Below are 24,173 nucleotides of genomic sequence, written 5' to 3' on the forward strand. Positions count from 1 at the left end.
TATATAAAATAAATAAATAAATAAAATAAACAAATAACAAATTAAATGCAAATATACAATAGGCTTGGTCCAAGAATTTCTTGGCGTGGGATATGATACCATGATCTTGTTTGTTGATTTTCAGATTCACAGTTATTTTTAACATATAGAATTACATTCAGCATGTACTTCATAAAAGTCTGCAAAACATTTGCACATTTATCGCAGTTAAAAAATAGATTTTCCTAGTATTGTGTTAGCTTTTTTTTTTTGTATTCAATTCATTGCGCATGAAATATGAATAAAGCCAAAAATATTTAATATTAAAATTAAATGTATCTCTGGTTAAATCTAAAGGGCAATAAATTTTCCAGGGCAAATTTACCCCGAAAATCGAAATAAATCAAACGTATTTTTATGGACATTAAGAAATAATATCTTGTTGATTTTAGTGTGGAATTAAACCAGAAGTTTCTTCAGATTGGTCCTTCTAGGGCCGCAAACTGCATTTGAGTGACAGGTGACGTAGGCGAAGGCGGGATTTTCATGGAAAGTGCTGGAAAGAGACAAAGCACCGCTAGTTCCACCGCCTGATGTTCTTCCGATGCAAAACATAGTGCAGTCGATTATGCTTCGTAATGGCCATTTCTTTCACTGCGTTCTCTGACCATTTGACTATTTCATGTTTTAATGACACAAAATATTTTGACAAGGTGAAAATTATATAAAGAGTCACCTATCAGGCGAAGCGCATCTTTCCAAACGTTACCTGTTTTTATAACAATTCCATGTTCTCTGTCTAACAATCAAACATTTATTAAATATCACAGATATTATTATAGTTACCAAGAGTAAAATAAGCATGTTTATGGTTTATTTACAATTTTGTGCAAGGAAATCGTTGGGTTTTAATACAAAACGGAATTGTTTTTAATAAAAAAGGCTCATTCCGGGTCCTTTTCTGCAGGGGGAAAATAATACGAATCTCAAATAGCAAACTCCAGACGTGTTTTAAGTTCTTAAACTTGTTTTTATTGTATTTTATTAAGCGAATCTTAAATAAATACTATTTCAGCCATTTAGATGTTATTTACATCTGATGCAGCTTGTAAAATACTGCATTTGTAGCTGGGAATAAATGTTTTGCACACAAATAAATCTGTAGTTTGTGTTTGTTGCTGATCAGAGTGAGTCAGCGCGGAGGGATACAGAGGCGGAGTATAAAGAAAAGCGGCGCGCACGCGGGGTTCTGTCCTCTCTGCTTCCCTGAGTATCAGTGTAGGGGAGATCAGCTGTTTCTGTGGCGATTAAACCAGCAAAAACCAACGAAACTAATCAAGGTAAGCCGTCGATCTGCATCGATTCTGTATCATTTCAGGAATTAATCTAGATTACAAGAACAGCGTTTAATTTCGGAATTCATTATTTTATTCGCTCTTTGACCGGTGTGGTAATAATGCTGATGCCGGTTAACGGTCATTTGTCTCCGATCTACAGACTCGGTCATCTTTCATAGGACGACTTTCTTTTATATTTTGAAATAATCGTACGTTAATGTAGTATGTTTATGTTTTATGTCTATATAATGAGTTGATGAGCAGGTGCGGTGGTTTACGACGCTGTGTAACTGATGCTTGTGTAGTTACTGGTTACTAAGCATCGCTTTCTATATTTCTTGCTATAATTTATGTTAATATAACGTTATATTAGAGTCGTGACTGGAATGGGTGGTTCGTGTGTTAAAAGCAATCGTATCTTTTTAATGTAAATTCTTGTATTAGCGTTTAACGTTATGTAACAAGCGTCATGAAAATGGTATTCATTCCGTTGAGTTTAAAAAACGCAATACACGTTTAAATCTGTTTAATTTTAAGGATTGCATCAGTAAAACACGTGTTGAACTCATTGTCCTTCTGCGCCATGTTCTTCCGCATCCGGGTCTCTTATGCGCCGGTTTGTCTTGTGTAACTACTACAAGTGATAGATGCTTTAATTTTCATTTAACCCTTTCTTTGTTCAATTTAGACATTTACAAACAAATCAGTAATGTGCAGTTATGTTAAAGTATATAGTTTGTTGACATGTTAAAGCATGTCCACGGATATAATAATAATAATCTGAATTTATCTTCTCAGATGCCTGAAGAAATGCGCCAAGAGGAGGAGGCCGAGACCTTTGCCTTCCAGGCAGAGATCGCCCAGCTGATGTCTCTCATCATCAACACCTTCTACTCCAATAAAGAGATCTTCCTCAGGGAGCTTATCTCCAACGCCTCTGATGTAAGACCAATGATAGACTGCTTAATAATAAAGTGTCATATGGCTAGCTCTAACAATAAGACTGTATAGTTCCCGCGATCAACCTGTTTTTCCCCATTCGACAGGCTCTTGACAAAATCAGATATGAGAGCTTGACAGATCCCACTAAACTGGACAGCGGCAAGGACCTGAAGATCGACATTACCCCCAATGTTCATGAACGCACTCTTACTATTGTTGACACCGGTATTGGAATGACCAAAGCCGATCTCATCAACAACTTGGGGACCATCGCCAAGTCCGGGACGAAGGCCTTCATGGAGGCTCTACAGGTGATGTGTCTGCCAGTTTTGGCATTTATCAACATTTCTCCATTGAATTTAGTCTCAAATGTTTCCTGTTCATCTCTCCAGGCTGGTGCAGATATCTCCATGATCGGGCAGTTTGGTGTGGGCTTCTACTCTGCCTACCTGGTGGCTGAAAAGGTCACGGTCATCACTAAACACAACGATGACGAGCAGTACGCCTGGGAGTCATCCGCTGGCGGCTCTTTCACAGTCAAGGTGGATCATGGTACGTTACAAACTCATTTTTGATGTAAGGGTGTGTGATTGTAAATTGTCTGCGATTATTATCGTAATTGTTATTTTAACGATGTGCGATTGAGTATTTTGCAAAAACCATTCAAAACAGGGTGCATGCATACATTATGAGAAGTCTAGACTAGCACCCGTATGCATTTAAAGTGTGTTCTTTCACTGCATTATTCAGTCTATTAAAATGCATTTAGAATGATCAAATTCAAGACATGGGGGCAGAAAATGTATATATTTATACCACATCATATAGTTAATTTTTTTTTCTCTCTCCAAATATTACCATGATTACACATTTATTTATTTTTGTACAATTCAATAAACAAGTTAATTAAGAGACTTGCATTTTATACACCATATTTCCTGTTTTTGCGGTTTTTCGACAATATAAATAATTCCAAACACAGCCACAGCACTGTTTTGCGTCTCTGAGCAACATGGTGTTTTGTTCCTGAATGAATCAATCGTTTGAATGATTTGGTTTAATTGCAGTGACCCACATATTAAGTGACTTGCTGTCACCTACTTTTTTTTAATGTCACATTCAAGTTAACTTATTTAAATTTCAAATATCAAGAGTTCAACGTTTAATATCAATACATTATTTATGCATTTGTAATTGCAGGTTAAATGCATTCATGTCTTGCAGTAAGCAGTGCGTAAATGCATCTAAATGCCACTTCAGATGCAGCTTCTGGTTGATTTAATTTGCTTGGTAACAGCCCAAATGTCTTATTCTAATACACTGATTAAATGTAAGAATTTGACTCCAAAGATAATGGACACTTTTAGAAAAACTCTAGGAGCCTGCTGTCCACGGCAGTCCTTAAGGTACCAGCACAATATCACACTCGGCAAAATATCGTCTAATTAGCGATTAAAATTCCAGAAAATATCGGGATTTTTGTGTCTATATCGCACCCCCCTACTTTGATGACATAAGTGCAATATTAAAGGTGATTGTGATGTTCACACACCTGCCGATCTCCAGGTGAGCCCATTGGCCGTGGAACCAGAGTCATTCTTCATCTGAAAGAAGATCAGACAGAGTACATCGAGGAGAAGAGAGTGAAGGAAGTGGTCAAGAAACACTCCCAGTTCATCGGATACCCAATCACTCTCTTCGTAAGTGGGGTTCGGTTAAACTAGTGGAGTTGAATTACTCTGATAAAATTGCTCTGGTAGTTGAGTTGGCAAAATACCCATTTCCACGCAGGTGGAGAAGGAACGCGACAAGGAGATCAGCGACGACGAGGCAGAGGAGGAGAAGCCTGAGAAAGAGGAGAAAGAGGAAGGTGAAGACAAACCTAAGATTGAGGACGTCGGCTCAGATGATGAAGAGGACTCCAAAGACAAGGACAAGAAGAAAACGAAGAAGATCAAGGAAAAGTACATCGACCAGGAGGAGCTGAACAAAACCAAACCCATCTGGACCCGCAACCCTGACGACATCTCCAACGAAGAGTACGGAGAGTTTTACAAGAGCCTGACCAACGATTGGGAAGATCACCTGGCTGTCAAGGTAACAAAATGGGTTCTGCAGAACAAGATTCGCACTTAAATGTTTGAGAGTTGATGAAATACTCACTTATGCATGGTCCTTCAGCATTTCTCTGTGGAGGGTCAGCTGGAGTTCCGCGCTCTTCTCTTCATCCCTCGCCGTGCCCCTTTCGACCTCTTCGAGAACAAGAAAAAGAAGAATAACATCAAGCTGTACGTCAGAAGGGTCTTCATCATGGACAGCTGTGAGGAGCTCATCCCAGAGTATCTGAGTAAGTAGTCTTGCGCTAAGAGAGTTCACCCAAAAATAAAAATTGCCGTTTGCTCACCCTCATTTCGTTCCAAACCCATAAGATTTTGTGGTTCATATTTGAAACAAATTATGATATTTTTAATGAAACTTGAAGTTTTGCCATTGACTGCCCAGGTAAACAAAAGTCTAAAATCTGTTAACTTGTATAAAGAGATTCTATTTATAGATGAGACTTAAATAAAACCGCTCTATTCATATTAATGTTTTATGGTGCCTTTTTGGTTACCTGGAATTTCATAAATGTTTTAATTTGGGTTTCAAAGATAAACCAAAATCTTATGAATTTGGAAAGACATGAGGATAAATAAGTGGCATAAATTATGTTTGGGTGAACAATCCCTTAAATTCAACATGAAATTGCCTATTTGCTTCTTGATTTCTGCTGATGTAATCAAGCCTGAGAAAAACTGTCAAGTAATTGCCTTTCCATGGTCCAATTCTGATGGATTTTATAAAGTCCTGCTCCACATTATTTCCAGCTTATAATACTTTTTGCATGATTACAAAAGTTGAATGCATTGCAAGTTAAGTTTTGCTGCTAAACATCTTGGGTTTTGATGACTGAAGGTTTCAAATGGTGCAGTTTCACTAACAGCCATTCATTGTCCCTCCAGACTTCATCCGGGGTGTTGTGGACTCTGAAGATCTGCCCCTCAACATCTCCAGAGAGATGCTGCAACAGAGCAAGATTCTCAAGGTCATCCGCAAGAACATGGTCAAGAAGTGCCTGGAGCTGTTTGCCGAGCTGGCTGAGGACAAGGAGAACTACAAGAAGTTCTACGACGCCTTCTCCAAGAATCTGAAAGTAAGAATCCAAGACTTTGATCCATTACTTCTGATATAAATGTAATTAAAAGTGGTATTAACATGTTTGTGAATTCCAGCTGGGCATCCACGAGGACTCTCAGAACCGCAAGAAGCTGTCAGAACTGTTGCGTTATCAGAGCTCACAATCTGGCGACGAGATGACCTCCCTCACAGAATACGTCAGCCGTATGAAGGAAAACCAGAAGTCCATCTACTACATCACTGGTAAGACTTCAGCATCAACCTGCTTTTAAAGTAGGGCTGCACAATTAATAGAAAAATCAAAACCACAATATGGCTTAGTGTGACATTAACATGCATTTGGGAACGCAACGTGTCAACCATCTCCCCATATTTGTAAAGAGAAGCAATCAATAAAAACTTTAAAGGGCTCCCTGGGGGTTTGTCTAAAGTTTAATGGGTTAACATTTGGAAATAAAGAACATGAGACCGCCATAAATATTAGTATTTCTCAGTTGTGGTGTTTTTTTGTTTTTGTACATTAAGTGAATTTACAGTAATTTGTAGTAGGTTTTTTTTTTTTTTTTGCTAATAGCAGTTATCTTAATTACCAAATAACATGTTTAAGTATTTGTTTTTAAACTTTTAATAGCCCCTAAATCCTATTTTAAAGAATCCAATATACAATGAAGTCTTATCGGTGTTGTCGATCTTCCCCAGGCGAGAGCAAAGACCAGGTCGCCCACTCTGCTTTTGTGGAGCGTGTGTGCAAGAGAGGTTTCGAGGTGCTGTACATGACCGAGCCCATCGACGAGTACTGCGTCCAGCAGCTGAAGGACTTCGACGGCAAGTCTCTGGTGTCCGTCACCAAGGAGGGACTGGAGCTGCCCGAGGATGAAGATGAGAAGAAAAAGATGGAGGAAGACAAGGCCAAGTTTGAGAACCTCTGCAAGCTCATGAAGGAGATTCTGGACAAGAAAGTAGAGAAGGTGTGTTTGCGTAATGCAGCTGTTCATAACCAAACTTGTACCAATATGTGAAAACCTAGTTTATTTTGGTCTTAATCCACCCCATTAGGCATTAATTCTTCCAAACTGTGTTATAAACAGGATTCCTAGTGAGAGTTGCACAGATGGTGAGTTTATGTAATGGACATTTGCACTGTTTTGTGAGTTTGCGTTTCGCTTGCGGACTCAAATGTGTGAAAACATGTTAATTCCAGTGTGTACCTTGAGTCCTAGTAGCCGTTTTTCCTTCAAATGACATGCATTTGTATTGAATTACTAACAAGTATTCTGTATGATCTAACAGCGAGCAAATGTGAGTGATCAACCAGAACTTGTCTTCCCAGTTTAATTCGCATTCCTCAAGCTGATCTGATTCTTTCCCAGGTCACCGTATCAAACAGGCTGGTTTCTTCTCCCTGCTGTATCGTGACCAGCACCTACGGCTGGACGGCCAACATGGAGAGGATCATGAAGGCCCAGGCCTTAAGGGACAACTCCACCATGGGCTACATGATGGCCAAGAAACACTTGGAGATCAACCCCGATCATCCCATCATGGAGACCCTGAGGCAGAAGGCCGATGCGGATAAAAACGACAAAGCCGTGAAGGATCTGGTCATCCTCCTGTTTGAGACCGCGCTGCTTTCCTCTGGTTTCTCATTGGACGATCCTCAGACACACTCAAACCGCATCTACAGAATGATCAAACTGGGATTGGGTAAGACTAACTTCCTCTCTTTTTCGTGTTTTAGTCCTGATGAAGTTGGGTCAGTTACTAATTCTCATTTTTGTCTTCAGGTATTGATGAAGATGAAGACGTACCTGTGGAAGAGCCAAGCTCTGCTCCAGTTCCCGAAGACATGCCACCTCTGGAAGGAGACGATGACGCTTCTCGCATGGAGGAAGTCGATTAAACCCCTTTGTCTAAAATTCCCAAGTCACTTTTCCGTCATCATTCCTTAACATCCTGTCGTTCTCTTTGACCTGTAGAAGGCTGACCTGATCTCAGTAATGATTCCTGAAAGAATCATAATGTAACTAAAGCATACTGTCTACTTTTGCTCTGTTTTGAGCCATAATGTACCTTTTTGTTTTTTTTACGTGATGTTCATGGATTGCAGTATTGTCTGAGCACAATAAGCACTGTGTTTCACTGATACTGGCTGTGCTGGATTGAATCGAGCATGATTTCTTTCTGCATGGAAGAGGAAAGACCTTTGCCTGACTGCAGGCATGTGTTGTCTTGATTTTCAGAAATTAAAACACATGGTGAAACCTGAATTTTGGTGTTGTCTTTGCTTATTCACTTGTGTGGACTCGTAAAAATGTTTCTATGAAATGCATTAGAATAATTAAAGTGGAAGTCTTTTAAACTGGATTTAAAGTGTTTTATTTGAAGTCAAGTTAGACGCCATATTGTATAATAGCATAAGATCCGTTGGATCTTACATTTAGATCGCTTTTAAAAACTAATTGTGTCTACTGGATGTCGTTTTCTGGAAGACGTTTTGGGATGTGGTTATCATTTGCTAACATGAACGGAGAAGTATATATATTTTTATAGCATTAAAAATGCAGTGCATTGACTAATGATAACAAATACAACTTTACTTGATGTATTAGTTTTGCCTTTTTCTAGATCACATTCATCATTCCTGACATTTCTAAAGCTATTTTCAGATTCAAATTTATGGAAAATAATTTTGCCAATTTCCATAAATCTCAATCTTTCTGACTCGATATACACCTTATAACAAAAATAAACCTATATAAATACCTACTGTTGTAGACTTATTATCTTTAGTGTTATATTGCATTTTAATGAGGGTTTTATTAACTTGCACATTTTAAGGTTTATTGGGGGTCCACTGCTTCACATGGGCTTTTTTCAAGACCAATTCCAGTGCAACTTTCTGTCCAATCAATTCTCTTCACGTTATTAAGTCCCAACATACAAACAGATGCATTAGGGTTTCATGAAGATAAATTTAGGATTTTTAAGACCAAGCAAATGAAATTTAAGACCAACTGAATGGAGCACAATATAGTTCTGAATGTCTTGTATTAGTAAAGCTTCAAAGTTTGAAATTACAACTTCCAACATAAGATTTTCTGCTCCGATTTAAGGCCTTCATTTGTGCAAGAATCAAGGAACTAAAGTTTAAGACGTGCAAAGAAAATGATTTCCTCTATTGATCCAGTAGATCATTGTCTGAAATCTTAATTTATGCAAATCTCTTAATTGCCTTTTCTGTAAGATTCTCCATATCATTTTCTCACCTTTATGTGAACTTGTTTGATTTTCCCCAGTAGAACACAAAGAATGGATTTTCCCATACAATGTGAGCTGCCAAAAATATCAGAAACAATATTTCGGCTAAACACAATAAACAATGACTTTTTATGAAGACATGTCGTTATCCTTATTCCTCTTCATATGGCGACAAATTCACCTTGTTTAGTTGTTTTGACATTCAGCAAAATCAGATTTGTGTGTGTTCCACTGTATAAAACAATAAATAAAAACCATAAAGGGATGACTATATGAGTGCAGTTCCGCGTCTCTCCGCCAGGTGTCTCTGTTTGACAGCGGCGCTGTAGAGTTAAATCTGTTTCTGTGCTCGGACTGCATTTCACCGCAAAGTCAAACAAAAGGAAGTACTTTGCATAAAGTAAAGGCAGCGGTTTTAACAGACAAATAGGATTAATTTTTTTTCATTTTGCCATTATTTTCGTGAATTAAACACGTACTCGTTACTCTATGCAGATTTAAATAAAAGTGTGTTGAAATCGTGTGTTAAAGTCATAAAAACAAATAGCCTGCTGTGATGTGTATTTATTTTAATTTAAAAAAATTAACGTGTTTGCATTTAGGGGGCGGGGGATGAAAATAATTATTTTTATGTATAAGAAAGAAAACGAGAGAGAAAAAAACAAGGTTCAGAAGCAACTGTGATAAGAAATGTGGACATTACAGTAAACACTGTCAGTAAACATTTCCCTCTCGACCTGTAGAAATTGTTAATCTGCAGCATTTATTGGAAGTGGTCTGACCTGCTTTATTAAAGACAACAGTCAGAGATGAGTCTTCAAGACCATCAGTGTGTCTTCCTCTCTCAAGGAAACATTTAACCTTTTCAGTTCTTCTGCTGAATGATCCAAACACTCAGTCATTGCATCTCGGTTTCTTCTAAGTCACATGTGTTGCAGTAAAGTTTAACATTCATTTCAGCCCAGGTGACTGTAGAGGATGTCTGATAAAGGCTGCTGTGTGTGGGAACGACCGCAGAGATACTGATCGACCTGGAAACTTGACTTCATGTTATACACACAGACACACGTCAGTCTAATGCAGGTACGGCCTGCTCTGGAGGAGTTTAGCACAGTCACTTACTTTGATAAACAACATGCTACTAATACTGACTGATTCATGTACCATGGTATTTACAAGACCTTTATAAGGTAAATTGTGGTATAACAATAACGTTTGTCCAACAAAGCACCTTTGGTTCTTTCATTGCGCATCACTGTTCTTCTACAGTTCTTGATTTTAAAACTTTTTTTTTAGATAGACAGACACATAGAGAGACATAGATGCAGTGCCCTCCATAAGTATTGGACTTTTGGAGGGCAACTTCTGGGTTACAAGTCTGACTCTAACCAGATTAGGCCATGTCTGCCCAGGTAAATGAACTGAAGCTCGAGAGCAAATCAGTACAAATCTTGTTCTACCAAACACTATGAACTGAATCGCTCTGTAAAACTGAATTGTTGCTGTGTCTTTTTATCTGACAGTTCAATTTTTAGGTTTTTCCTCCAAATTCTGTGTTTATATCTTGGAATTAAAAATTATTTAAAAAAATAATAGAAAAGAATAATTCAGACTTCTTGCGATTTCAAGTTTGTCTCTCACAATTCTGACATTTTTGCTCACAATTGTAAGAAATATAGTCTGAATTGTGAGATTAAAAACTAGCAACTAATACTTTTATTCAGTGGTGACAAAAAATTAAATTCCATAGTCTTGCTTTGTTACCATGAAATAAAAAAATGGATTTTTTTTTTTCTCTTTTTGTCAGAATTGTAAGAAAAATAGTCAGAATAGTGAGATAAAAACTTGCAAATTTTATCCTTTTATTCAGTAAAAAAAAAAAACATTCTGTAGTTTGTGTTTCTACCAAAATAAATAAACAAATCAATCAATAAAGTAAGTTCTCACAACTTTTGTTTTTTCAGAGTTTGGACTTTTTTCTTACAATTGCAAGTTGATATCTCACAAGTTTATATTTTTTTAAAATATTTTTATTCTGTGGTGGAAACAATCATCCATACTAGACAGACAGACTGATAGTCTCATTATAGGAGCTGTTATTTCATGCAGGAAAGAGCTGTCAAACCTGGCCGATGGCATCAGTTCAGCGACAGACGCTCAGGACAGGCGTTCTGATGGAGCGTCACTAACGGAGAAAAGGATACTATACTATATTCATTTATTAATGCACTCCATGCTTTCAATTTTGCTGATTTAAATAAACTTTTCTGTTACACATTTATGAAAATCACATTTAATAATGAGGGGAAACAAAATAAAGCATATCCAGACATATTAAGGTAATCGTCATGAAATTTCACAATGCAATACTATTAATAATAATAGTTTTATTTTCTGCTGATGTAATTGCCATGAAAATATCCCAATGCAAAAAAAAAAAAAGGAGGGGGGGTAAATTAATTAAAATAAAACATGGAAAAAAACTTGTAATAGGCCTAAAATAAGCATAATATTTTTTTAAGGCAATTTAATAGTAACTGTCTTAATCTGGTGATGCTTCACTAATCATATAAATGACCAACACTGATGATTTGTATTGATAATTAAAAAATACAAATACAGCCTGTAGTGAACGTACACATTAGCACTGATTAGTGTTTAAAAATAAATCTGCAACCTGCAAAACGACGTAAATGCTGGACGAGAGAGAGATTTCACCTAAATATTTTGGTAAACAAGCACGTCTACCTCAAAGAGGTCCAACCGTAAAACTCCCAATATTCAGTCCCACGTTTAATTGTGCCGTATGAATGAGCCTATGAACACAAGACATCGATCCTGCTGCTTTTAACACCATAAAAACTGACCCAAAAAATCAAATCTATGCTCAAAACGGTAAGAGAAGGCCGATTATTATTGCACATGCAAATCAAAAAGAGAATAAAGACAAGAGTTTGACCTACTAAAAAGACAAAATGATTATCAGCAACATAAAGGTTATTTCAGTTTCCCTAAGAGCCTTCAATATAAACTATATTTGTTCTAATAATATACATCAAAAATAGATGTCATTAGTACTGTATAAATGAACTGAAGCTCGAGAGCAAATCAGTACAAATCTTGTTCTACCAAACTGGATCGTCCGCATGTCTGTCTCATCACTTCTGCACATATTTTAATGGTAGATCTTTTATAGAAATATAAATAGACTCATAGTGTGGAACTTCCCTTTCAGGCTCTTACAAAACCGGTGATGTTTTTCAGTGCCTCCCTCGTCTGACCCGGACCAAATACAAACCCAAGCCACAACGGCTCACTAAAATACCCTCCAGTCATTCCAAACTCGTATGACTTGAGATCCCACATATTTCTTCTGTGGAATACAAAAAAAAGGGAGAATTAGACTAAATATTCATGCTTTATTTCAATACAGTAAAAGCACGTTACGAGGAGGAAAAACACCATAAAAATGTCCATAAATGATGGTATGATGCATAAATATTCTGCGCTCTTTTTAAGAAAGTAATGCAGGTTTGGAATGACATCTTTCATTTGCCTTTAACATGTCTGATTATGATGTCATAATAAGGGTTATGTGTTATGAAAGTGCACAAGAAACACACCTGACACGGTCTGTCCTGATGCTTGGAGGTAAAAACACTATCTGAAAAAGGTCAGGGTTTTCTTTCGAATCTCGCAAAACCGGTCAAAAACAGATCATGTTTTACCCCAAAGCCAAACGGAAAAACACAAAAAACTATGTTTGCAGAAAAGACAATAAAGCCTTTAAGACTGCAGTGCAAAGAATAAATATATTATTGAAAATGTTAATTACAACTATTGTAATTGTAAGAGAAACTGAGGATGAAAAACAGGCCTTATTTCTTCATTTTTCTTTGACCGAGGTATTTCTTTATGAGATTCACTTACATGAGGTCTGAGGTGAACTCAGTATTTTAAACGAAGTAATCAGTTGGTTTGTCATATATAAAACACTAGTAATGCTCGTACAAGTTTCTACGGGAAGCCGATTCCTCAGTTTATGGTTTGATATGGCAGATACACAACCGCACACATGTGAGAGAACAGGCTTCAAAACAAGACCTTCATTTACCTGCCAAATACATTACTGGCATCAATAAGGATGTTCATGACTGTGTGTGTGATCTCCGTTTATGACACGGGAATCTCACAAAACCAAGTCAAGAAGTCTAGGTCATATTTCATACAAAATCTAAAATATTGTGGTAGTGTGTTTCTATTAACGGTAATAATGAATAAAGCTGTATTACTGTATTGTACTACTACTACAAAAAAAAATAATAATAATAATAATAAATATATATATATATATATATAATAATAATAATAATGGGTGTTATTTGAGCTCAAAATGTGCTTATTTTTCAGGGGAAAAAAAATGTCTTTATACAAAAAATCTCAATGATTCCCAAAAAAAAAAAAAAGGTTTCATCGTCTTATTTCTCATGGTTTATTATTAATATTTAATTATTATACTGTAATATGTTGTATGTAATAAAATGTTTTTAGTTTTCATTAAAATAATGAAAATGTAATGCTCTTAAAGCTTACATTGTCTTATTTTTATTATTACTTTAATATTTTATTATTGTATTGTAATAACTATAAGAAAATATTAAAAACTAATAACAATAATTATTATTATTAGGGATGAAAATTTGCTTAGATTTCATGAAAGTAATATCATTATTTATTAAATTTTATTATTAATTAATATCTTACTACTGTATAGTAATAAAATATAAAAAAAAATATTCTTGGGCAGAAAACATGCTTTACCATTATGCTTTATTTATTATATATAGTATTGTAGTAATAAAAAAGTCTTACATTTTGAAGAAAAAAAATAAAATAAAAAAAATAAAAGTAATTTTCAAAAAAATTAATGGTTCTTAAAAAAAAGGCCATATGGTCTTTTCTATTTCTTATTGTGTTTTATTATTCATTAAATCTTTTCCTTTGTATTTTGGAGTGAAATATGACCCAGATATGATGCTAACAGAACGATGGGTAAACCAACACTCCTGAGGCTTCTCCAATTTTTCGTTTTCCTCTCAAACAACTTCTTAAAGCAAACTTTAAATAGAAAAACTGAACGTATTTCAGTACCAAACTGCAAAGATATCAAAGGCCATCAAAGTCTGTGTTCACTCAATGGCTCGTCAAATCATTTCTCACAAGCACAAAAGAATTTAAAATCACAGTCCCTTTAAAGTGTTAGTTCACCCCAAGGTGAAAATTCTGTCATTAATTACTCGCCCTCATGTCGTTCCCAACCCGTAAGACCTCCGTTCATCTTCGGAACACAAATTAAGGTATTTTGATGAAATCCGAGAGCTGTCAGACCCTGCCACAGACAGCAACACAACTGAACTGATCCCAGTTTGGAGCGACACGAGGGTGAGTAATTAAAGACAGTATTTTCATTTTTGGGTGATCTATACCTTTAAGATAAAGAATAATCCCTTTCTGTATCATCCGACCTTACGGAATACAAACCCAGAGTTTTGTAGCAAACAAAAAAAGACGAACAAACCACGAAAATGTGGCTTCTGTACACATCCGAACGAGCGCTCGATTAAACCTTCTGAACGGGCGTCTGCACGGGCCGCTTGCTGCTCTTCTTCACGCGGCTGCGGGCGTAGATGCGCAGGAAGAGGGCGAAGAAGACCACGGCTACGCCCAAGCCACCCACCAGGGTGACGGCGTGACCATAGAGGAAGCAAGACAAGAGGATGGCGATGGCCTGCCGCAGAGTCATGATGATCGTGAAGACAGCCGCGCCGAACTGCGAGATGGTGTAGAAGATGAAGAGCTGACCGAAGGCAGAGCAAACCGACAGCAGCATGGCGTGCATCGTGAACTCCGAGTGCCGCATCATGAAGGCCAGCGAGTCGAAGAAGGCGCCCTGTTCCAGCAGAGAGCCCACCGTGAAGAGACACGAGAAGAGATTGACACCGAACATCATCTGCACTGACGACATCTTGTACTTGAACAGGTTATCTTGCCAGTTGGAGGTGAAGCTGTCGAAGACTATGTATCCGCCGAGGATGATGACGCCGGAGAAGGTGGTGACCGTGGACGGGTGTTTGCTGGTGGAGCTGGACAGCAGGAACATGCTGACGCCCAGCGAGATCAGGATGGCCGTCAAGTACTCCCAGTACTCGTAGCTCTTGTGTGACACGATCTTGCCCATCAGCATCACGGGGATCACCTTAGAGGCCTTGGCCAAAACCTGCAACGGAAACACATTGGGTGTCGGATCTTGTGCAGCGATGTGACAAAAACCCATGTCTCAAAGAAGATGTGACCCTGGAATCTTATTGAGATTTATACATCAGCTGAATAAATAATCTTTCCATTGATGTATGGTTTGTTATGATAGTACAATATGAAAATCTGGAATCTGAGGGTGCAAAAAAATCTAAATATTGAGAAAATCACCTTTAAAATAGTTCAAATTAAGTTTTTAGCAATGCATATTACTAATCAAAAATATATTTACGGTATGAAATTTACAAAATATCTTCATGAAACATGATCTTTACTTAATACCCTAATGATTTTTGTCATAAAAGAAAAAACAATCATTTTGACCCATGCAATGTACTTTTGGCTATTGCTACAGATATACCTGTGCTACTTATGACTGCTTTTGTGCTCCAGGGTCACAAATGTCAAGATTTGATCAAATGTGCAGTGACCGAGAGAGCTCAACATGCGGCAAATGAAAAACACCAGCACATTAAGAAAACATCTTCATCAATTTGACAACACACACGCTGCAAATGCTCACAACACAACCAAATAAAGAAACTCGCTGCAAATAGGCACAGACCACCTCGGAAATGTTTAAGGGAAATACAAAGTGACAAACATGGCTGGGACACATTTATCAATGTTTGCTCTGAAAGGGGAGATTTTTGTTTAACATCCTGATCATACAATTCCTTAGCGCTTATATATATATATATTTTTTTTTTTAGGGATGCACAATATTTATCGGGCAATATTAATATTTATTATTCCTTCAGTTTTAAATAGCTTGTAAAAGCACCGTGCGTATTTTATTTTCACTTTTAAATTAACGGCAATTCGGCAACAATTGCTTGAATTCAATTCAAGCAACAACAAAATACAACATAGAACATATAGCTAACTTTTATTAACAAAACGAATAAAAGTGCACCATGCTATATGCCTAATATAAAATAACAGATAACTTACAAATTTTAAATATGCATGGTAGGCCTAAACAAAACTGAACATCAGTAAAGACTGAGGAACAAATAACTATAAAACGTAGAGCGTTTATATTAGTGAGATGGAACGTTTTGAGGCACGGACTGCATACACCTTGATGTAAAATAATGGGAAAAATATCACAGTTTAAATAAAATAAAAATCAGCAAATACTGTGGAAACGAATGTTTAAAAAATAAATAAATAAATAGACCTTCCAATATCACCTTAGATAAACGGCAGGTCAACAGGCTTTAAATATTTTTAAAACAGGCGCTTTTACATTTGGTTTTGAAACTCTTCTGCCATCGTCTTGTGTTTTTCACCTCACTCTTGTCATATTACTCTCCTGATAAATGAAATCTGATCTGTGATGCGCGACTGTCGTTCGTTTGGTGCGCTGCATTGAGCAGCCGTGTTCAGTTTTAATTGTAGTGTCTGTTCTCTAACTGAACTAAATGAGTTTTATTACTATTAAAAAAATCTAAATGACAGTGAGGGACGGTGCTGCGGTGATAACCGGTGTTGCGACTTAACCTTGGTATGAGGATGCACTTTATTTTTGTTGAGCATGCACTTTTGATTTCATTTTTTTCGAGGCTGACAAATGTCAATGCATTTTTTTTTATAATGTATTTGAAAACACGTGACTCTCATCCTCGTGCACTAAAAACGTTGAATAGATGCATTTCTCTATGCATGAAATATTTTAATATAATTTTGTTGTTAATTGCAGATAAACCATAGTTAAAGTCAGTAAAGTAAAGTAAGTAAAAAAAAAATTCTGTCTTAATTCTGTTAAACCATTTCTGTTACAAAGTATTGTGGTGCCTTACACAAAAAATAAAAAACATTTGAAGAGTCAGGACTGATGTTTGCTATAGTTAGGCCAGAGCTACTAAAATATCAGTTTAATCAGTGAATCTTAGATTTTGTATTCTCCTGAGTGCACAAACTGCAGATTATATGAAAATTATAATATAAAAATATTAATTTATCGGTATCAGTATCGGCCACGAGAAGGACGTAATTATCGGTAAAAAAAATTCATATCGTACATCGTATATATTTACATACACATATATTATTGGTCTAAATAAGCTGATGATATACACAATTACTGTAACTGTGAAAGGGTATGTAAGCTGCCTAACAACTACAACTTTCCTTACAAAACTAACCATAGCCTATGGTTTTACTATTAAAGTTAATAAATACATTGACTATATAAAAAAAATAAATTAAAAAAAAATGGTTACTATAGTTAAACCATGGTAACCATGCACAAATTAATCATGGATTTACAACACTAACGATAGTTTAACCGTGGTATTTGTACAACTGTGGTTATGCAAATGGTGATCAATACAGCAAAAAAAAAAAAAAAAAACATGGTTAATTTTTGTATTGTTGGGGTGGTCTGTGCTACTTGCACATTTCTTTATTTGTTTGTGTTGTGAGCATTTGCAGTTAAACTGATGAAGATGTTTTCTTGATTTGCTGGTGCTTTTTCTATTTGCATGTGTTTTCTGAAGTTGCAGCACGTTGAGCTCTCTCGGCCACCGTACAAATATCCAGAAACTAGACACCACAGACTGATATACGGGATGCACATTACCAATAATCGTCATGATGGAAATTAGAGATTTATAAGGCTTAATTTGAAAGATATTTTTAATATTTATTAATTTTTATTTATTAAAATTAATTACATTTTTATATTTTGTAAAATATATCATACTGCCATGGTGATGATGATTTTAAATAATAAAATCATTAAAAAAAAACTATGAATAAATACATGAAATATGCTGTACTGACTTCACTGTGATTTTAATTAAATAATTAAAAAATTTTAAAACTAATGAATAAATAAAATATGCTGTACTTCCTTCGTGGTGATTTTAATTAAATAAAATAAGTTAAAGCATTAAAATGTAGATAATTGTAAAATATCTAAAATAATAGAATTTTAAAAATTTATATTGTGAAAACATGAAGGCTATTAACTTGTGCACACAGTTTAAATGATAAACAAACGAAAAGATTAATATTATTGATTTTATTTTAATTTTATGTTTTTCATTAAATAAATTCACACTAAAATTCCAATGCAGAATTTTTATGTTTGGTACAAGTGAAACCAGGAATAAAAATTATAATATATTCAACATACAAACCATGGATAACCTGGATTTCAAAGAAATGCTAATATTGTCTATCACCGATACGATCACAGATATATCGTGCAACCCATGATTTGATTTATACACAGGGATATACACTATATTGCCAAAAGTATTGGCACCCCCTTCTAATGAACAGGTTTGACTACTTTAGTAGTTTCTATGAGTACAAATCTTAATGTTTAAGCATATAATGATATTCTAGGGAATTGTGTGCTTCTAATTTTATAGCAACAGTTTGGACAGGACCCTTTTCTATTCTAACATGACAGTGTCTCTGTGTATAAGACACGGTTCAGAAAGACATGATTGTTTGAGTCAGTGTGGAAGAACTTGACTGGACTGCAGAAAGACAAGTCCTGATCTCAACTGAACACCTCTGCTGTGACTTTAAATGCAGACCTTGAGTCGAAAACTCCTCACCAAACACCACTTTGAATTACCATTGTCTATGATGATGACAGTGTGTGCTATATAAAATAAACCTGCTTTACCATACAGCTGATTTACCCAGAATGCAGCGCTGTACCTGTGTGGGAAAGCTGATGTATTTGAGCGCTTCATACTGGCACCAGCTGCTAAGGACGTTGGACAGTGAAGCGAAGGAGTATTTGTACATGGGCGCACCGTGACGGGGCTGTTTGAACAGGACGCACCACAGACCGGACACCGTCAGCGCCAGGATCCGGTTCATGAACACCAGAAACTGAGAGTCTTTGAAGCGCTCGCCGCTGCCTTCCACCTCGGTCGCACCGTACGAGCGCGTCATCACCCGCTCCTGAAGAACACCCCACGTCAGGTACGACGCCTGCACGAGAGCAAAAAGATATATGTAGATATTATTGAGAACACATGACTATTAAAAGACTATTCATTTGTGCAAAGAGTTCAATGAAGAAAACAATGAAAAATTCTTAACTTGTGCACACCGTATTAAAAATAATATAACTTCTTAATATTATTTACATTTTAAAAAAAACTACAATTATAGTAGTGGGAATATAATGAGAATTAACACTGAGAAAAATGGGAATTACAAAAACAACTACACACAAAAAAAAAAAGTAACTTAAAAAAAACAAAACTTTCCTGCAAAAAAGATATATTACTTAAACTGTATTTTTCAAAAAGTATTTTTTATCATCATTGGTTAAATATGCTGTATTGGCTTCATGGTGATTTTAATTAAATAAAATAATTTTAAAAGTGAAGAAAAATAATAGATAGAATGTCATACTGCCTTCATTGTGATTTTAATGAAACTACAAAATAATTTTAAAAATAGATATTGTAGATATTGAGAACACGTGAAGACTGTTAACTTGTGTAAATAGTTAGATGAAAAACTAAATCTAAATATATATATATATATATATATATATATATATATATATATATATATATATATATATATATATATATATATATATATATATATATATATATATATATATATATATATATATATAGTAGATATTATTGAACACATGAAGAATATTAACTTGTGCACACATTAAAAATAATAAAATGACAATCAAAAAATACTATTTAAATAAAAAAACTCAAAAAATATTGTAATGCATACCGTAAAAATTTATTTTCATTACTGAAAAGCAAAAAATAAATTAAAAATAAATTAAATGAATTAAAAACCTTTGAATTAAAATAAAAAAATTATATAATCATAATTTTTATTAATTGATTATTTGGAAGCCATTTTATCAATAATCATATAGTGTCATATTAGAAAAAAATTAATGTAACAAAAATATGTATAAGTATCAAATATATTTATACATTTTTGATAAAAATATTACATTTTTTATTCTAAAATAGGCATTTATTTATATATTTAGTCACCATATACAATTGCAATCATACAGTATAGTAATATTTTAATGAATATACAGGTACATGTCAAAATATTTGTGAAAAACTGCATTTTTTATAACTTTTCAAAAAGTTAAACTTTCATATATATTTTAGATTCATTACATGTAAAGTAAGACATTTCAAAAGTTTGTTTGTTTTAATTTTGATGATTTGACCTTACAGCTCATGAAAGTCAAAAATCAGTATCTCAAAATATTAGAATATTTACATTTGAGTTTCAATAAATGACCATCTCTACAGTATAAATTCGGGGTATCTCTTGTTCTTTGAAACCATAATGATCCGGTGTGGTGTGAAATGAATGTATAACCTGAAGTCCAGCAGCACAGAAGATGAGTTTGACGGCCTGTCGAGCAGATGAACTGGATTCAGACTCGTTCCTGGCCGCAGGTGAAGCATCATCCAGCAGTCCAGTCTTAGATTCATTCCCAAACACACACGTCTTTATGACAGGAAAACAAAGCCCACGACCTACAGAAACATCAGCAGTGTGTCAAGGATCAGGTTTGACAAATACTTTCTGTAATCTGTCAGTTTCTGAACACAGGAGCTGCTGCTACGATAATGCATACATTAAATATTGTGTTGATGACTTTAAACCATGTTCAGGTCGAAATACTAACTTATTGCTTAACGGAGAGAGAATGGAAAATGGTGGTGAAAGTATAAATTATGACCGTTTTGATGCAAGCAGCCTTGTATAAAATTATAGTGGACATAAGTAAGAAAAAATAAGTGGAAATAATAAATATGTATATATAGTGGACATAACTTGGAAAACAAGAAGAGGTAAAAAAAAAAATATTATAGTGTACATAAATTGGAAAAATACAAATATTTAAAAAATGTAGGAAAAATTACAGGGGACATACATGGGGGAAAAAAATTAATTATGGCAGACAAATTACAAAAAAAACAGGTAATTTCTGACATAAGTAGGAAAAATAAGCAGCAAAAAATAAAAAATATAGTAGACATAGCTAGGAAAAAAATATTTAAGTGGTAAAAAAATTATAGTGGTAGAAAGAAATATAGTAGGACAAAAAATAAGTGGGGAAAAAATTGTAGTGGACAAAACTAGGAAAACAATAACAAATATGAAAAAACAAAATCACAACGGACATAAGAGAGAAAAATAAACTTTTGACTGGAAACGACTCAAGTAAGTGTGCTCAGGGTGGGTTACTTCAACAAACCTGTTTCAAGATAGTTGATCCGTTTGAAGTAGCTGATAAGAAAATATCCGGGGATGATGATGGTGGAGTAGCCCAAAACATTGAGGAACAAGCGGAAGAGCCACACGTCCTGCCAGCCGCCCAGCAGCGAAGCGTCTTCAGCATCAGCAAACACAGACGGCAGAACACACAGCACCACACACCAACACAAACTGAGGAGAAAATATCATACATTACTCTCACTACATGTCCACTTAGCTTTACTGAACCAAAACATAAACTGACACGCATCTGCAAACCTGCTCGAAATGCAACACAGGAGTCTTTAGAGAAGAAATCAGGTGTAACTGCATAATTCAGCACTCATTCCTGTGTGTCGTGTGAATCCAGCAGGTCTGATCCCATTCCAACAGAACGGCTTTGTGTTCAGAGCTCAGGACGCCACAAACTAACCCTTATTCCACCTGTGTTACCTGACACCTCTCATTAGACCACTACTATCAGGACCAGCTATGTCAATTCAAAGCTTTGCAATTAATAGACTTCATAAAGGTGTTTGCCAAGCGTCTCTGAAAGACTTCATTCAGAGTTTCCACACCTTCTGACCACTGAATTTCCACGACTCTCCCAGCTTACCGAATACTGATTTTTTTCTCTCTTAACATTTCTAGCAGATTAAATCACTTAAAACTGGAGCTCAACTATATATGTGGTGGTAAATAAATACATAGTAAAAATAATAATACATTGGACATAAAAACAGGAAGATTAATATATATATATATATATATATATATATATATATATATCTCTAATGTGCTGAAAGAAGTCTCTTCTGCTCACAAAGGCTGCATTTATTTGATCAAAAATACTGTAAAAACATGAAATATTTTTTACAATTTAAAACAGCTGTTTTCTATATGAATATATTGTGAAATGTAATTTATTCCTGTGATCAAAGCTGAATTTTCAGCATCATTACTGCAGTCTTCAGTGTCACGTGATCTTCAGAAATCATTCTAATATTCTGATTTGCAGCAAAATTATTATTAATGGTTATTTTTTTCAAGATTCTTTGATGAACAGGAATATAAAAATATACAAAAGCATGCAGAAGATATGAATTATTTAAACTCAAACGATTCTAACTGTGAAATGCTTCATGAAATGTCTGAAATGTTGCATTAAAGGCGACTTTGTCGTCAGAGATGTTATATTTAAGTGCTATCGTGATGTTTCTGTACCTCCATGGAAACAGAGGCATTTTCCAGCAGCAGCAGCTTCAAAACTCCCTAAAACAGCCGCTGAGAGACTTCTCCAGACGGGCTCCTGCACCGAACATGTATCGCTGAAGCCTTCGGACAGGAATTAAACCATCAACAACCAGGATCCGGACAAATCCCGAGTGTTTCTGAGCTAAAACTTCTCGGCCTGCTCCATTCATGAGTTCATCTGGACTGACGTGTTAACACACACTGCAGCGCTTCCGGTTTCGAAAAGAAGACACGCCTTCACATATCCGTATAGTTTCCTCTTGGATTTAGTGTTACGAGGCCTCGGTAAATATTTGAAGGTTTTATTGTCTAACAGTCATGTTGACACAGTGCAGAGAGTAAAATGTCCTTGGGTTAATTGTGGGCGGGGGATTCATTATGCTTCGTGAGGGACTTTTAATTTGTAATTTACTCGGCGCAGATTCTCAATGCGCTGGAATGTGTAGCGCCCCTCTGTTGTCTGGCGACACTGCAAACGGTTAGCGAATATATTTTTGGAAATACATATATTATAATAATATCTGCTTCTCTGTGATTTTTAAAAGTATATATAAACTTTTGCACGTTTTAATGTAAAACTAAAACATTTTAATAGTATGTATTTTGTCCCCAAATATTAAAAATAAAATTTTGAAACATTAGAAGATTGTAAATTTACTACGATACACAATTACATTTTGCATTTAGTTGTTTCTATATTTTGTGTTTTAATTTTAATTGTTATATTCATAATATTGTATGAAAGTTGCAATATTGCATATTTTATTGTAACACTTGAATGCATAAATTCATGTTAAAAATATTAGAGGACTGTAAATTTACAAGGATATACATTTAGTCTTAACTACTGCTTTTTTTAATAATTTTTATTAATTGATTATTTGTAAGCCATTTTCTCATTCATATAGTGTCATATTAGAAACAAATTAATTAACAAAAATATTTAGAAGTATCAAATATTGTAAAAAAAATATATGTATACATTTTTGATAATTACATTTTTATTCTAAAATATGCATTTATTTATATATTTAGTCACCATATACAATTGCAATCATACAGTATAGTCATATTTTAATGAATATACAGGTACATGTCAAAAAATGCATTTCTTGTAACATTTCAAAAAGTGAAACTTTCATGCATTTTAGATTCATTACATGTAAAGTAAGACATTTCAAACGTTTTTTTGTTTTAATTTTGATGATTAGAGCTTACAGCTCATGAAAGTCAAAAATCAGTATCTCAAAATATTAGAATTTCCAACATTTTTGAGTTTCATTAAACGACCATCTCTACAGTATAAATACAGGGTATCTCTTATTCTTTGAAACCACAAAAATGGAGAAGACTGCTGACTTGACAATGATCCAGAAGATGAACATTGACGCCCTCCACAAAGAGGGTAAGTCACAGAGGGTCATTACTGAAAGGTGTGGCTGGAAAAGGAGCGCAAGCAACAGGGATGACCGCAAGCTTGAGAATACTGTCAAGCAAAGCTGATTCAAACACTTGGGAGAGCTTCACAAGGAGTGGACTGAAGCTGGAGTCAGTGCATCAAGAGTCACCACGCTCAGACGTCTTCAGGAAAAGGGCTACCAAGCCACTTCTGAACCAGAGACAACGTCAGAAGCGTCTTACCTGGGCTGTGGAGAAAAAGAACTGGAC

The 24,173-nt window shown here is 35.2% G+C and overlaps 2 protein-coding genes across 2 annotated transcripts; one reads left to right on the top strand and one right to left on the bottom strand.

Annotated features, from left to right (window-relative positions):
• Nucleotides 1-1,192: 1,192 nt before the first annotated feature.
• On the top strand, nucleotides 1,193-7,702 carry LOC306880506 (heat shock protein HSP 90-beta). The gene is made up of 12 exons (XM_079434056.1): nucleotides 1,193-1,319; nucleotides 2,115-2,258; nucleotides 2,363-2,569; nucleotides 2,651-2,810; nucleotides 3,825-3,958; nucleotides 4,050-4,355; nucleotides 4,440-4,605; nucleotides 5,261-5,451; nucleotides 5,531-5,678; nucleotides 6,135-6,403; nucleotides 6,806-7,139; nucleotides 7,220-7,702. Exons 2-12 carry the CDS (start codon nucleotides 2,115-2,117, stop codon nucleotides 7,333-7,335), a joined length of 2,175 nt encoding a protein of 724 aa, XP_079290182.1. The 5' UTR covers nucleotides 1,193-1,319; the 3' UTR covers nucleotides 7,336-7,702.
• A 5,802-nt stretch (nucleotides 7,703-13,504) lies between these two features.
• Nucleotides 13,505-22,705, bottom strand: LOC306880517 (adenosine 3'-phospho 5'-phosphosulfate transporter 1-like). Its single transcript, XM_079434077.1, has 5 exons — nucleotides 22,476-22,705; nucleotides 21,253-21,443; nucleotides 20,367-20,527; nucleotides 18,693-18,971; nucleotides 13,505-14,970 (listed from the first exon to the last, which is right to left on the bottom strand). Exons 1-5 carry the CDS (start codon nucleotides 22,493-22,495, stop codon nucleotides 14,314-14,316), a joined length of 1,308 nt encoding a protein of 435 aa, XP_079290203.1. The 5' UTR covers nucleotides 22,496-22,705; the 3' UTR covers nucleotides 13,505-14,313.
• Nucleotides 22,706-24,173: the final 1,468 nt, after the last annotated feature.

This window comes from Barbus barbus, assembly GCF_936440315.1.
Source record: "Barbus barbus genome assembly, chromosome: 14".
Lineage (NCBI taxonomy): Eukaryota > Metazoa > Chordata > Actinopteri > Cypriniformes > Cyprinidae > Barbus > Barbus barbus.